General features: G+C 42.9%; 1 protein-coding gene across 3 annotated transcripts in view; it reads right to left on the bottom strand.

Moving 5' to 3' along the window:
* The window catches only part of EFCAB6 (EF-hand calcium binding domain 6), a 474,908-nt gene that overhangs the window by 4,681 nt on the left and 453,279 nt on the right, over positions 1–16,948 (bottom strand). For 2 of the 3 annotated variants that reach the window (XM_033953069.1, XM_033953070.1), the window contains exon 30: positions 13,201–13,350. In XM_033953069.1, coding sequence (XP_033808960.1) covers positions 13,201–13,350 — 150 coding nt within the window. Of the gene's footprint in view, positions 1–13,200; positions 13,351–14,738; positions 14,795–16,948 lie in introns of those variants that run through there. The other variant, XM_033953071.1, reaches the window with a different exon arrangement.

The raw sequence follows: 16,948 nt of genomic DNA, 5'->3' as shown, positions 1-16,948 counted from the left end.
CTTTGAACTTGGATCTTCAGTCCGACTCCCACTTTACCCAGGAATTCCTGGCGGAAATGGGAGGCACTTCGTCTTCCTTGGCATCAGGTTCTCCGGCAGACATTTCTCCGGAACCTGGAGACACCATATGCGGTCACAGCTATTCCCTCCAAGTTGGAGTCTCGTTACTGAACAATCCCGGTGAAAGGGTTTGAAAGTGCTCAGCTTTCCCACCAATCCTTGGTGGTTGAGTCTTCCTTGAAGAAGTCAAACCACTCGAAGGTTTATGCTGCCGTCCCCCCGAGCAGGGAGGGCCGTACGATGGACAAATTTGGTTGCCGCCTTTATCAGAATTCGATGATGGCGAACTGTGTCCTTAACTACAATTTTATCTTCATGTCCTACCTCCGGTTCTGTGTGGATGCCCTCCATTCGTTCCGAGAGGTCCCTCTCCCAGCTCCGCCTGTACATGTTTCAGGCCTCTTAAGACGCCTTTGAGTTATCCTCAAGAGTTACAGCCTTTGCGATTGCCATGTGTCGCCTCGCTTGGCTCCGGATTGTGGATATGGATCCAAATCTGCAGGATCATCTTGCCAATCTCCCGTGTGTGGGTCATGAGCTCTTCGATGATTCCATCAAGGCCGCCACGAAGCGCCTCGGACCACGAGCGGTCCTTCGCCTCTCTGGTGAAACTTAAACCGAAGCTTCCTCCGGCTCGACATTATAAAATTCTTCTCCGGAGGTATCCACAAAAGTCCACCCCTGCCTTCTCTCGGCCTCCTTCGAAACGGCCGCAGCAGCAGCAACGTCAGGCTAAGGCCCAGCCGCCATTCCCGGCTAAGCCCGGGCTATCTTTTTGACAATCCCAGTATGAGCCTCGGGGCTCCCTTCCTCATGGGGCCTTCCCCCCTCCCCATCGGGGGTCACCTCCATCATTTCTACTCCCTTCACTTCAGTCAAGTGCCCCTGGACATGCCTCCAAGGGAGTTTCCTGCTGCTCAGTCTCAGCTGCCTCTCCTTCAGGAGGCTCGAGCCCTTCTTCACCTCCGGGCGGTCGAGGAGGTTCTGCCGGACCAGAGGAACACCGGTTTTTATTCCCGGTACTTTATGGTACCCAAGAAGATGGGAGATCTGCGCCCGATCCTGGACTTCCGTGCTCTGAACAAGTTTCTGGTCAGGGAACGGTTCAGAATGCTCACCCTTCCTATGTTGTATCCCCTCCTGGACGAGGGGGACTGGTTGTGCTCGCTAGACCTCAAAGAGGCGTACATGCACATTCCTATACACCTGGCCTCTTGCCGGTATTTGAGATTCCGGGTGGGGGATCTCCATCTCCAGTATTGTGTTCTTCCCTTCGGCCTGGCGGCCTCGCCGAGGGTCTTCACGAAGTGTCTTGTGGTGATAGCTGCGTCTCCGCGGCCTGTAGGTGTTTCCCTACCTTGATGACTGGCTGATCAAAGCGTCGTCTCGCCACGAAGTCCTGCGAGCGACGACTCAAACAATCTTGCTCCTTCAGAGCCTCAGCTTCGAGGTGAACTTTCCCAAGTCCCATCTCTGCCCATCCCAGTCTCTCGAGTTCATCGGAGCGGTCCTGGACACGGTTAGTCTTCATTTCTTCTTGCCTCGGCCTCGTCAGGAGGCCCTTGTCCGTTTGTGTCTGTCCTCGGTTCCGGCTCGGCTCATGATGGTCCTCCTAGGTCACATTGGCTCCACGGTTCACATGACTCCTTTTGCCAGACTTCACCGCCGTATTCCTCAATGGATTCTGGCGTCCCAATGGAACCAGGATCGGGATCCTGTCTCTCGACTCATTGTTGTGACTCCTTTGTTGAAGCAGTCTCTCCGTTGGTGGATGCTGTTCTCCAATCTTTCCAGAGGTTTTCTATTCCATGCTCCGCCGCAAAAGGTCCTCACGACGGACTCGTCGGCCTACGCTTGGGGGGCCCATCTGGATGGCCTTCGCACTCAGGGTCTCTGGTCCATTGCCGACAGAATTTGTCACATCAATCTGCTGGAGCTTCGAGTGATCTTCCTCGCCCTGAAAGCTTTTTGTCACCTGCTTCACGACCGAGTGGTGCTGGTACACACGGACAATCAGATCGCCATGTATTATATCAACAAACAGGGGGGAATGGGATCCCTGTCCCTGTGCCAGGAGGCGCTACGGCTCTGGGTTTGGGCCATCCACCGCAACATATTCCTTCGTGCGGTCTACATTCAGGGTCAGAAGAATTGTCTGGCGGACAAGTTAAGTTGTCTTCTGCAGCCTCACTAGTGGTCTCTCCAGTCCATAACCCTGCATCAGGTGTTTGCTTGTTGGGGGACTCCAGATGTCGATCTGTCCCTCAATCACAAGTTACCCTGCTTCTGCTCCAGGGTTTACACCTATCTCAGGATTGGACAAACGAGTTCCTGTATGCGTTCCCTCCTTTCTCTCTGATCCTGAAGCCTCGTCAGGCTCAAGTTTTTGCATGCCACCATGATTCTGATAGCTCCTCGGTGGCCCCGGCAACCTTGGTTCTCCCTTCTGTTGCAACTCAGTTCTAGGAAGCCTCTTCCTCTGCCTATTTTTCCTTCTCTGCTTACACAGAGTCAGGGTTCTCTGCTTCATCCCAACCTCCAGTCTCTGCACTTAACAGCTTGGTTCCTCGAGACTTAATGCCCTTGTTCTAGCTCTCCCAGCCTGTGCTGCATGTCCTGGAGGCATCTCGGAAGGAGTCCACTCGCCATTGTTACCATCAGAAGTGGACTCGCTTTTCTTCCTGGTGTGCTACTCGACAGCTGGAGCCTCTGTCCGTCTCCTTATCTGCTGTCCTGGATTATCTGTTGCACTTGTCTGGCGCTTGCCTCAAGTCCTCTTTGGTTCGAATCCACCTCAGTGCTATCACAGCTTTTCATCAGCCGATTAACGGGAAGCCCATTTCGGTTCATCCTGTGGTTTCCCGCTTCATGGAAGGCCTTTTCCACATTCATCCACCCCTTAAACCTCCTCCGGTGGTTTGGGATCTTAACGTGGTCCTTGCCCAATTGATGAAACCCCCCTTCGAGCCATTGGCGCGGGCTCACTTGAAGTTTCTTACTTGGAAAGTGGTGTTTCTTATTGCTCTCACTTCTGCCCGTCGGGTCAGTGAGCTTCAGGCCTTAATTGCGGACCTACCTTTCACGGTCTTCCATCACGATAAGGTGGTCCTCCGTACCCATCCTAAGATCTTGCCTAAGATTGTGTCTGAGTTTCACAACAACCAATCCATTGTTCTTCCTGTGTTTTTTCCGAAGCCCCATTCTCACCCTGGAGAGGTGGCTCTGCATTCTCTTGCTTGTAAGCGTGCTCTGGCCTTCTATTTGAAGCGCACCACTTCTCATCGTTCTGCTCCCCAGCTGTTCCTTTCTTTCGATCCTAATCGCATGGGTCGCTCTGTTTCTATGCGGACTATTTCTAATTGGTTGGCCGCTTGTATCTCTTTCTGTTACGCTCAGGCTGATTTTTTCCTGGTTGGTGAGAAGTTATATGTGTGCTTGCTGCAAAGAGCTCCTAGCTCTCAGAGAATGAGTACATTGCCTTGAAGCTAGAGTAGCAGACTTGTAGAATCTGAGGGAGACAGAGAAGGCATAGAGGAGACCTACCAACTTTTTACTAATCTCTTACTCAAAATAACAGTGTTCTGCTATCATAACATAACAATCAGTTTATATACCGCAGGACCGTGAAGTTCTATGCAGTTAACAAAAGATTATAATAGTGTATATAATTGAATAGATTAAGCATGGAAATCAATTACCCAGATATTTAAGAAACAAGTCTTTAGTTTTCTTCTAAATTTCACATAAAAATTCAAAGACACGATCAGATTTTCCAAATCCTTGCCACATAATGCTGCCTGATATGACAAAAGGTGCTGATGATGATTTTAAAGTTTGCAACCTTTAACGGGCGGAAAGACAAAGTTCAAGTGTGAACTTTTTCTGCATTTCTTATTTGCAAAAGTAAAAAGTTCAATCAAATATTTGGGAGAAAGTCCGAACAGAACTTTGAAACAGAAACAACCAAATTTAAACTTCACACGTGGTTCCACTGGCAACCAGTGCAACTGCCGGTAAAATGTTGTTATATGATCATATTTCTTCAGCCCAAAGATCAATCAAACAGCCGCATTCTGAACCACTCACAGTTGCTGCATATTTCTCTGAGATATTCCTAGATAAGCAATATTACAGTAATCGAGCTGACTGAGCAGAAGAGACTGTACCAAAATTCTAAATGATTCTACATCAAAATAGGCCCTGGCCCTAATAGATCGCAATTTCCAAAGGGTGAAAAAAAACTTTTTCTAACCAAGGAATCCACCTGGTTCTTCATTGTTAAATCCTGATCCAATATTACACCCAGAATCTTTATAGTTGTTTGAACAGGGTAGCTGTGATTGTTTAATATCAAAGGTGTATCAGTATCATATGGGCATGGAGAGGCTACAAAGAACTTATTTTTTTTCTGAATTTAGTTTTAATTTAAATTCAGTCAACCACTGTTCCATTAGTCCTAATGCTTTTGTTGCCATGGGAATTATTTCTGAAAGTGATTTAGCAAATGGGATGATTGTAAAATCATCTGCAAAGCTACACAATTTTATCCCCAAGTGTGATAACTGGGCACCCAAAGAGGACATATAAATATTAAAGAGCAGTGGGGACAGAGGCGAACCCTGAGGAACACCGGATGGATTACACCAAATTTCTGAAAGATCATCTTTGAAATGGACCTGATAGGTACGAAACATAAGAAAGCCTCAAAACCATTCCAACACCTCACCTCCAATGCCAATTGCATCCAAACATTCTAACAACTTCTCATGGTCCACCAAGTCGAAAGCAGAACTCATATCGAATTGCATAATCAAGGCATTGAGACCTTTGCTAAATCAATTTCATAGTTAAATGCAAAGCATTGATAAAGAAAGATAAGAAAGAATATGAAGAGAAACTTGCAAAAGAGCCAAAAACTCATAACAAATTTTTTAGGTACATCAGAAGCAGAAAACCTGTGAGGGAATCCGTGGGACTGTTGGATGATCAAGGATCAAAAGGGGCTGTCAGGGAGGATAAGGCCATAGCGGAGAAACTAAATTAATTCTTTGCTTCGGTCTTTATGGAAGAAGATGTAAGAGAGCTACCTGAACCGTAAATTATTTTCAAGGGTGATTGATGCGGAAGAACTGAAAGAAATCTCACTGAATATGGAAGATGTACTAATCCAAATTGCCAAGTTAAAAAGTGATAAATTGCCTGGACCAGATGGTATGCATCCTAGGGTACTAAAAGGACTCAAACATGAAATTGATGACCTGCTGTTAGTGATCTGTAACCTGTCACTAAAATCATCTGTAGTATCTGAAGATTAGAGGGTGGTCAATGTTATACCAATTTTTTAAAAGGGTTCTAGGGGAGATCTGGGAAATTACAGACCGGTAAGCCTGACTTCAGTGCAAGGCAAAATGGTGGAAAGAATTATAAAAAATAAAATTGTGGAACACGTAGACAAACATGATTTAATGAGACAGTCAGCATGGGTTCAGCTGAGGGAGATATTGCCTCACCAATTTGCTTGACTTCTTTGAAAGTGTGAATAAATAAGTGGATAAAGGTGAGCTGGTTGATCTAGATTTTCAGAAAGCTCTTGACAAAGTTCTTCATGAGAGGCTCCTGAGAAAATTAAAGAGTCATGGGATAGGTGGCAAACTTCAGTTGTGTATTAGAAATTGGTTATTGGTTAGAAAACAGAGGGTAGTATTAAATGGTCATGTTTCTCAATGGAGAGGAGTAAACAGTGGAATGCCGTAGCGATCTGTACTGGGACCAGTGCTATTTTACCTATTTATAAATGATCTGGAAATTGAAATGACGAGTGAGGGGATTAAATTTGCAAATGACACTAAACTATTCAAAGTTGTTAAAACTCATTCGAATTGTGAAAACTTGCAGGCAGATCTTAGGAAATTGGAAGACTGGATGTACATGTAGCAGATTAAATTTAAATGTGGACAAATGCAAAATGAAGCACATTAGGAAGAATAACCCAAATCATAGCTACTGGATGCTAGGGTCCAACTTGGGGGTTATCGCCCATGAAAAGGATCTGGGTGTCATCGTAGACAATAAGATGAAACCTTCTGCCCAATGTACGGCAGTGGCGGCCAAACAAGCAAACAAGATGCTTGGAATTATTAAATAAGGGATGGTTAACAAGACTAAGAATGTTATAATGCCCCTTTATCACTCCATGGTGCAACTTCATCTGGACTATTGCGTTCAATTCTTGTCTCCTTATCTCAAGATATAACGGCACTAGAAAAGGTTCAAAGAAGAGCGACCAAAATGATAAAGGGGATGGAACTCCTCTCCTATTAGGAAAGACTATAAAGTTTAGGGCTCTTCAGCTTGGAAAAGAGACGACCGAGGGGAGATTTGATTGGTCTACAAAATCCTGAGTAGAGTAGAATGGGTACAAGTGGATTGATTTTTCATTCTCTCTGAAATTACAAAGACTAGGGGACACTCGATGAAGTTACAGGGAAATACTTTTAAAACCAATAGGAGGAAATATTTTTTCACTCAGAGAATAGTTAAGTTCTGGAACACATTGCCAGAGATTGTGGTAAGAGCAGATAGCGTAGCTGGTTTAATTAGACAATTTCCTGGAGAAAAAGTCCATAGTCTGTTATTGAGAAAGACATGGGGGAAACCAATGCTTGCCTTGGATCAGTAGCATGGAATATTGCTACTCCTTGGGTTTTGGCCAGGTACTAGGATTGGCCACCATGAGAATGGGCTACTGGACTTGATGGACCAGTCAGGCTATTATGTTCTTATGAAATCAATGCTCTCCCCATTTGATTTTCGATCCATGGTCTTGGCTCTGATATTGACGCAACTTGATTATTGTAACATGTTGTAACTTGGTTTGACTAAGAAGAAATGTAAATCTCTGCAGCAATTAATGAATTCTGCAGCAAGATAACAGATACCTCAAAGACAGATCACTCCAGTTTTGAAATCATTGCATTGGCTTCCAGTCCAACAATGAATATGCCACAAAGTGCTCTCGACTGTGCACCAAGGCCCAGGCGTCCTATACAGAAATGGACCTGCACCCGCCCAAAGTAAACCTGATTCTGTAACCGACGTCCATGTTGCAGACGCTGGTTACAGAATCCAGTTTATTTAGACATGGCTGCTATACTTAATCACGGCAAGGGATCTTCCTGCTGCGATTAGTATAGCGGCCGCGGCTAGAGCCACCAGTCTCCCCTCCCCAACCCCCCCCTGACGATCGCGGTAGGGGGTGCCCAACCCCTCCTGCTGACAAAACATCCCCCCGAAGATCGCTGGTAGAAGGGTACCCAACCCCTCCTGCCCGACCCAATGACCCCCTAAACAAAATGCCCCAACCACCCTCCCCGAACCCCCCCAACGGCCCCCCTGAAGATCACCGGCAGCGAGGGTGCCCAACCCCTCCTGCCAGACCCCCCAACAAAAACCCCCACCCTGGAATACCCCCTCAGACTTACCTGCAAGTTGGCCAGATGGGTCCTTGCACTGTCCGGCCAGCTTCCATCCAAATGAGGCAGGCTCGACCCTCCCCTGCCCAACCCACAGGATAATAGGGCCTGATTGGCCCAGGTGCCTAAGGCCCCTCTCACTATATGTTTCCAAAACCTTTAGGAAATTTATCAACCAGCCCATAGGTTACTATCAGAGGATGGGATGAGGTTTCAAGTTTTATTATATACCGCCTATCAAGGTTATCTAAGCGGTTTTACAATCAGGTACTCAAGCATTTTCCCTATCTGTCCCGATGAGCTCACAATCTAACATACCTGGGGCTTTGGAGGATTAAGTGACTTGTCCAGGGTCACAAGGAGAAGCACGTGGTTTGAAACCACAACCCCAGGGTGCTGAGGCTGATTAATGACAAGGAAAAAATAATTCATTGTGCAAGATCGAGGAACTCCATGTTTTCTATAGTTGGTGCAAAACTTTGGAATTCGCTTCTGGGGTTTTGAGACTATGTAAAGATCATATGAACTTCAAGAAACAGCTAAAAACCCAACTATTTGTAGATGCCTTCATGTGATGGGTTTTTTAAAAATCTTTATTCATTTTTAAACTTTCAACAATTATATAATAATACCATCATATTCACTTTAATATAACTTATTAATCTTACATATATTGAAATCATAATACTATTTCTCCTTCCCTCCCTCCATTATATTCTTATAATTTCAGATAATTTAAAATTAATCCCCCCCTCCCCCCCACCCATGCTTCAATAAATAAAGGGGAAGAAATAAATTATTAATTATAAACAATCCTTACAATAATTTGTTAATGGCTCCGAAACATCAATGAATATTTTTATAACCTCCCTGTTGAATAGCTAATATCCTCTCCATTTTGAAAATATGACATAGTGAATTCCATCAAAAACTGTAACTTAATCTATCATAATTTTTCCAATTTCTTGTAATTTGTTGAATGGCAACTCCTGTCATTATAAGTAAAAGTTTATTATTTTTGGAGGAAATTTGACTCTTTTTCCTCATTGATGTACCAAATAATATCCTATCATATGAGAGTGCTACTGGGTTCTCAAGTAATTTATTAATTTGACTCCAAATAGATTTCCAAAAATTATAAATTAGAGGACCAAAAAAACAATAAATGATCCAATGTACCAGCTTCAAAATGACAGTGCCAACATCTATTAGACTTAGAGCTATCTAATTTTTGTAAACGTACCGGGGTCCAAAATGCTCTATATAACAGAAAAAAACAAGTTTGCCTCATAGATGCAGACACTATACATATCATTCTCCAAGACCAAATTCGTGGCCTTTGAGACGCATTAATTTGATGCTTAATCTCAATGCTCCAAATGTCTCGTAGACCAGTTTTTGGTTTTTTATTCATAAATCCAGATATTAATTTGTACCACTGAGCAGCCTGGTGTCCTAGAAAGTCCACCAGAAAACACAGGAAAGGCAAACTGTACTTATCACTAAGATTTTTCCATTCAGGGAACCCTGACTGAATGGCTTGCTTCAATTGCAACCATTTATAGTTTTGTGAATTATTAAGATCAAATTTATGTTGCAATTGTGAAAAATCAAGCAACTTACCATTAGAAATAACATCATCCAAAGTACTAATACCTGCCTTCATCCAATATTTCCAGATGACCTTATATCCGCCAGTTTTAATCTTGGAGTTTAGCCATATGGTCTGATATGTTGATTTAAATATTGAAATAGGCGTTAAATCATTAACATGTCTTAATGTTTTCCATGTATCTACTAATATTTTGTGATCCTTATATAACCTAGGCATTTTAATACTGATGACATGACTAAATCTCAAAAGAAACATGAGTTGCCATTCTAATGTTAACCAGTCTGGAAATTCTTTCATGAGCTCAGGGAGGATCCAATACATACCCTGACGCATAATATAGGCTTGATGGTACCTATAAAAATTGGGAAAATTTACCCCACCCAATTGGCTTTTGTAAAGATACCATAGCAATTCTTGAAGATTTCCCAAGCCAAATAAATTTTGTTAGAATACTATTTAATTTTTTATAAAAGTACCCCTGAAAATAAATTGGTAAGATACTCATTTGATAGCAAACTACAGGCAAAATCATCATTTTTACAGTTTGAACTCTCCCCTACCAAGACATTGGATTCCATTGTTCACACATCTCTGTAACCTTTGTCAATAAAGATTTTTCATTTACTTTCATCGTTTCTTCTATTGTATTTTGAATCCGAATTCCTAAATATTTTATGTCTTCATCTTTCCATATAAATGAAAACGAATCAAATAAACCTCTTTGACAATGACTATTTAAAGGAAGAATCTCTGATTTATCCCAATTTATTTTATATCCTGATATTTTCCCAAATTTATTTATCAATTCTAATAAGTGTGGAATGGTAGATTCCGGATTCCTCAAATGTAGCAAAATATCATCCGCATGTGCTGAAACTTTATATTCCAGACCTGCATAGTGAATACCCTGAATCTCCCCTGATTGGACTGCGGAGGGGAGTTAGACAAGGATGTCTGTTGTCTCCTTTGTTGTTTGATATTGTATTGGAACCCCTATTCATGTGATGTTTAAAGGGGGGGGGGGGTCACTGACCTAGTTTGGGTTATATTATGTCCCTTAGGGATGAGAGATGTTTAATGTGGTAGGAGTTGTAATTTGATGTAGCAGTGCCAACATTAGATTATTATGAAATGTAAATTTTATGTCTATTTTTAGGACATTTTGTCAGTTTTAATTTTCTATACACCACTTATATTTTAAGGGGTTTATAATTTTTTTAAATAAATAAATTTAGCACTTGTGTTTTCATTATAGTTCTTGCACTTGTATGTAAATAAATAGACTTTATTTTACCATAATGGGTTTGTGTCATTGCTTGTCATTATAGTTTAGGAGAGAAGAGCTCGGATCCAGTGAGGGGAACATATCACATACCGAGTGCTAAATAAAATCCATTATTCATTTTTGTTCCCCTTGCAATATTACTGTAGGCACTTCTGAACACCCTTACCAATCCTTTAACATTCCTGGCACGAGCAACAACTCCAATCTGCTGCTCGCATCAGCATCGGCTCTTCCTCTGACATCACTTCCTGGACCTACACCTAAGAACCAATGATGGCACAAGCAGCAGGTTGGGGTTGCTGCTCATGCCAATAATGTTAGAGGTACAGGGGAAGGGAAGGAGCATGCGGCAGGAAGGGGTAGGGAAGGAGTGGATGGGGTAAGGGCGGAGAAGTGGGCAGGGGAGGGCGCCACCACTCTGAGCACCTCTCACTCTTGCTATGCCACTGATTCCAGGGGTAGAGTCAGCACTTTGTCACCAGCAGCCTCTGGGCAATGGGTCCTAGGGCACCAATGACAAGAGAAAACTCTTGTGAGCCGCTGTGGGCTGCACAAGGAAAAGAAAAGGCAACGCAGAAAAATACCACAGCACCAGGCAAGTATGTTTTATAAAGCAAGGACCTAGTTTATTAAAAAAACACATTTAAACCAGCCTTCTTGCATCCAGGTTTAAACAGTCCAAGGTTCAAAAAGCAATACTGTCAGAATATTCCAAGCACAAAGTATGGTTCCTTTACAAGTGCACATCATGCCCACATAAAAGAAAAGTATTTTTTTTCCAGTACTTGTGTTATTGCTGTTCAATAAAATTAATTGAAACTCTTATCCTGAGTCTCTCAATATTCAAAATAAATTCAAAATTCACAGTTCTGGCTTCTCAAAGCCACAACAGCTTATCTCTAAAGCAACTCTCTGAATTTATCCAAAACAGTTTCTTGGGCTGACGTCAGATCACTCAGCCTGCACTTGCAGGCCTGGGAGTGAACTCTGCGTGATCTCAATATGCAAAATTTATGCCCTCAAAACCCACCACAGAAAAACACAGAGCAGTCCCCACTTCCTGGGGCTATTAACAGCCCTCCCCACACACATATGGAAGGAGAAAAAAATACCCAAAACAATTCTTTTAAAGGGATAGTTTCACTAACCTGCCTCTCCGTGGCCAATCCACGACAAGCCAACCAGTTCACCAAGGCTCAGCATGCAAATGGGGGTGATTGGAGGAATACCTCCACCGACCACATGGATCGCTAGTGAACGATCCTGAAGCATGCGCAGACCATCTGTACTACTTCGCAAGCCCATGATTTTAACCCGCTTTAAACCCACAGATAAAACCATGGGCTCGCACTGCGGGGGAAGGGCAGGAGAGTCGGGGCGGCGAGCCGGGGCACAGGGCGGCAAGAGAAGAGTCAGGGCTGAAAAGGGCAGGAGAAGTCGGCAGAGAGCAGGAAAGGTCCTTTTGGATCAGCCAGCCCAGTCAGTGTTCCTTGAAAAGTTTAGTGAAATCGTGTCCTTCCTACTTTGCATGCCGTTTACCCTCATTTGCATGCGCAGATCAGCCCCAAGGTTAGTGAATTGGGTCAGGGTCACAAACCAATTGGTACACAATCAGTTTGCTTAATGAATGTAGCCCAAAGTTCTTTCAGGTGCCACCAAGCATCCCACCTTTCTCAGAGTTACACAGCAATAAGCATTCAGTAAGCTTATCCCCCCAAAAATTCAGTTCTTCACAAGTAAATCCAAAACAAAAAGTGAGGCAAAAACTTCAAGCCAAACAATAAGGCCTTCACGCAGCAGACTTCCATAGGCAGTGTTCCATTGGGCAGTTCAGGGTACGGCTCCAACTCCATGGCTTGTAAATCCTGGTGTACTGGCTTCTGCCCTAAAGCAGCCTTTACCAGGTCCATGCATTCTGGCTGTTCACTGCCATCCAGAACTCTCAGCCCTGAGCATTCCTGCCTTCCTTGCTCTCCTTTCCTTCAAACTCTCTAGCTGTTCTGCTCTCTGGAGTAAAAGCCTGCAGGCATGCCCCAAACCCTCAGGTGCAAAAGCTTTCCTGCTGGTTCTAGTTTCAGCCTGCACTTGACTGCTGGGAACCAAGCTAGAGCTGTGTGTGTGTTGTGGAACAGACAACTCCCTGCTCCCTCTAGAGGCCACAGAAGAAAACTCCTCAAAATTGTCAGTTTGAGGTTTAAAGTGTACTGTTTCTAGTGCATCTGATTCTGGTTTGTGCACTGCTCTGGGGACAGACCTAGCAGGCATAGGCTGAATACCACAAATTGGACAGTAAAGTATCTTTATTCACCACTTAACTGGACAATATCAATGTTCAAATATGACCATTTAAGAAGTCAGTCCTATCTTTATATAGTGCATCATAGCCATTTAAATGCTCATTATCACACTTAACTAGCTATGGTTTAGCTGGCACTGGAAATGAATTTCCAAACAGTGCTGGTTGTGGTCAACAAATCATTTGAGTATCACCTGCTTTATGAGCCTTATGAGTAATACTAGAGTATAATAAATAATAATGCAACATACTTGTTATAAATAATAAGCATTATGCCATAAAAGATAAATCATTAAATTTAAACTTTATTAAAATAGAGAAGGAACTTATTGCCTGAATTACAGCAAAGGTATTTTTTCTCCTTTAACATTTACCCAGGGGCTTAATTTAGCAATGATCAATGTCATTTACATTAGTTTTAAGACTATAGTTTACATCACTCTGAAGAAAAGCAGTTGATATATATCATTACCTGTCTGAAATCTTGAACTTTTATATATCCAGCACCATTTTCATCACAGGACTGAAAAGATCTCCTTATGGATCTCCAGCAACGCAGGATTTTGGGATGAATTCTTACCATGGCATCAAAAAATATGGAACTTCCAATTCCAGTGCTCATCTAATTATTTTTAAAAAAAGGAAACAGTAGCATTTTATAAAATTGGCCATAAAGGTAGTACATTATATATTTGCAGCACAAAACGGAACTAGTTATATAATGTGATTCTAGATTGTGATCCTATTAATTTAAGGAACATAAAGCATGGCATGCTGAGTCAGACAAAATATGCAACAAGCCCAAGAGTCTAAAGTGGCCAGCCAGAGAGTCATTTGGAAATACCTGACTGATTTCAAAGTGGACTTCCTTTCCATATTGCTCACTCCTTGAAGTAAGAAAAGGAGAATCCATTGTTATTCCTGCTAGACTAATCCAGGATCAATGGTATATGCTCACCAACTAACAGATGAGACAGAGAGCCATGGCTCATCAGTTTTTCTGTGACTCCAGCAGATGGTTGATGGGCATACCGTGCAGTAGACCTGGATTGTTCAACTTATGGACCAGTTAGAGAATTGGTTGGCCAGTTGAGCTCGAAGAGTAGAGATGGACTTCAGGACCCACTTTTAAAGCCATAGCTGAAGGGGTACCTAGAGGTGTCTGGGTTTTTCTTCTCTCTGCTCTGGTCACCAGGCTCAAGGGGTTCTGCTCTCTCCCTTCTACCCTTTCCAATATCTCTCTTTAAGCTTAATTTTTAATAAATAAAAAGTAAAGAGAAAGGCATTTAAACTGCATTGTAACATAGCTCACAGAGGGGAACCTGGGCTGGAAGCAGCCTTGAACATGGGGGCCATAAGTCTTTTCTACCCACTGGGACCAGGAATGGAACTAGTCAGCAGGTGACCTTGTGTGAGGTGGCTGATCTTCTATAGCACCAAAATGAAAATTTCCCAGAGGCTTCCATAGCAGGAACACATTTTTGCCTGCTCTGACACTGTCTCCGTTGAATTGCTGGCCTACCATTCCTGTACTCAGCAGGCTCAGGAAACTGAGTGCCTCTCAGTCTGTATCATAAGTTATGGAATGATTTGAATAGTCTTTTTAAGGCTATGCCAAAATCTTAAGTCCTTTAAAAGATCATTGAAAGCTCATTTATTTGTTAGAGCATTTTTTTTAATTGGTAAATTTTTTTTTTTACCAAACCTGTATGGATGATTATCTGTAAAAGGTTGTAAGTTTGTAATATAGAAATACAATAGACAAAACATCAGTAATGTACAAGTGAACTGTAATCCAATAAATAGGGAAAAGGAAAATATGGCCTGATCATGAAGGAAGTTCAACAGTGACCTTCCTGATAGCAGCTTAGCCATTACTTTCTCAGAGATGAAGAGCAGCAGTATTTCCTCACACAACCACATTCCTCCTGTGGATATTGTAGAAATAGTTGCCATTTTCTTTGTGGCCAATTCATCAAACTTTCATGAGGTCCCTCAGGAGGGTATTGTGGAAAAGACTTTGCTGGAGTTTAGTCTCAGGTGTCAAAGTGAGAGAACTGGAGACCCTGAAAGCAGAGAACCCTTTCTTTACCGAATTTGTTTTGCTTCTTAATAAAGCATTCTTATGAAGAAAAAAAACCTCAGGATATTAGCAATGTTAGTAGTAGCCTTCTGGTTGTAAGGGTTCAGAAGAGCCCAATCACCCTAAAATATTTAGTCTGGATCTGGTATTCGATTAGAAAACCCAATCCATCATACCTGGGTGTCAGTACTGTGGGAGCACCCACAGTGTTGTGTCTAAGGTAACTTCAGGACTTGATCTCTAAGAGAGTGGGTGGAAATGATCCTACAATGGTAAGACTTTATCTTGAAAGCTTTGACTATCTCTGATGTCCCTGTGCTGCAGTCCTGATCTACAGGAGATCTTATCCTGGAGGGAATTAAAAAAACCTATACATTAAGCTATTTGGGCTATAATCTCTGTAGAGCAGGAGGTTCCAGAGGCTGGACTTAGGGTTGGGAGAGCAATGGGCAAGATGTATCCACTGGTGCCCATGTTAAAGCAACTCAAAGTGGATGTCTTGGTGGCAGCTGTTACAAAGATGATCACCATTCCCATCGAAAGAGGTATGCTGATGAAGGATATCCAGGTTAGGAAGATGGAGACCCTATTAAAACAAACTCTGAAATAGCAGCCATATGTCAGCAGGTGGCTTCCTGTAATGCCTATAGGGCTCCTAATCGAAAAAGAAATATGCCTAAAATGACGCCCAAATCGGCACTTGGATGACCTTAAAGACAGGTTGTCCAAGTGCCGATAAATCGGGTTTTAGATGTATCTAGAAACAGCTTAGGCCTTTTCAGTGCTGCTGTACACCTAGAGCTGAAAGGGGTGTTTTAGGAGGAGAGGTGAGGGCGGGATTTGGGCAGGACGTGGGCTGACCTAGCCTTAGTCATACTGCAAGTATAAACAAAAGTTTAACGAGACTGCTTAGATGGAACTTACACATGGTGACTTAGGTGATCTAAAAACAGGTCTAAGTGGCCAGAAGGTAACCAAAGTGACCAGACACAAAGTATAGACCCACCAGTGATCACTGACTCGCCTACACTGCCATAAAAATCAGAATAAAAACGTACATACCTGTCTCCTGAACATCAGCACCTGGCATAGGAAAGCCTAGTAGAGATGCACAGAGGTGGCTTAAGTAGTCTGGGGGGATGGGCTAGTGAACCATAGAGAGGAGGACCCAGGCCCATAAGCCACTCTAACTATTGCATTCATGGTGAAACATCTTCACCCATCACAACCCTATTGTACTGTCATATAGGTGGCACCTGCAGCCATAAGGGCTATTGGGGTCGTAGACAGGTGGGTCTAGTAGGGTTTGGAGGTGTTTTGGGGGGATTACCATGACCTATAAGGGAGTTGTGAGATGTGGCATCCTTTTTGTGAAGTTCACAGCAGTGCCCTTGTAAGGTGCCCCACTACTCTGTTGCTATGTCTGGGTGTCCAGTCCATCACTTTGCTGACCCTTCCCATGTCCAAAAGGTCTTGTTCTAGGTGTTTTTGACTTGGATGAATTTTTGGACGAGAATGGGGTATAAAGATAGATGACTTAGCAGTCTGAACAATCAAACGGCTGGACATATAAGTAGACAATTCTCAAAAAAAAATATTTTGGACGTATTTTTCAAGAATGGACTTTGGACATATCTGACTTTGGGCGAATAGCGACTTTGCCCCAAAATGGACTTAGATGTATTTTTTTTATTATGCCCCTCTATATCTCTAAAGCAGTGGTTTTCAATCCAGTACTTGGGAGACAACTAGCTAATCAAATTTTTAGGATACCCACAATGAATATGTATGAGATAAATTAGCATACAGTGGAGCTAGTGCGTATACATATTCATTGTGAATATCCTGAAAACCTGATTGGCTAGGTGTTTCCTGAGGACTGGGTTGAGAACCCTTGCTCTAGAATGGGCCTGCACTTGGAAGAGGATTTAGGTAATCCTCAGGAGTATGCTCATTTAGAGGTGGGACTATCTTATGTGGCAGACACTAGAACCGTAGTGATCTCAGACTGGATCTGGTCTGTGGATTCAGCTTTTAAGATTTGGACCAGTAGGCTTCCCTTTCAGGAAATGCTCCTGTTTGGTGAGGATATGAACAGGCTGATAAAAGCTGGAGAAGACTAGGTCACAATACTTGT

The sequence above is a fragment of the Geotrypetes seraphini genome, chromosome 7 (assembly GCF_902459505.1).
Source record: "Geotrypetes seraphini chromosome 7, aGeoSer1.1, whole genome shotgun sequence".
Lineage (NCBI taxonomy): Eukaryota > Metazoa > Chordata > Amphibia > Gymnophiona > Dermophiidae > Geotrypetes > Geotrypetes seraphini.
This window is presented reverse-complemented; position numbering and strand designations above follow the sequence as displayed.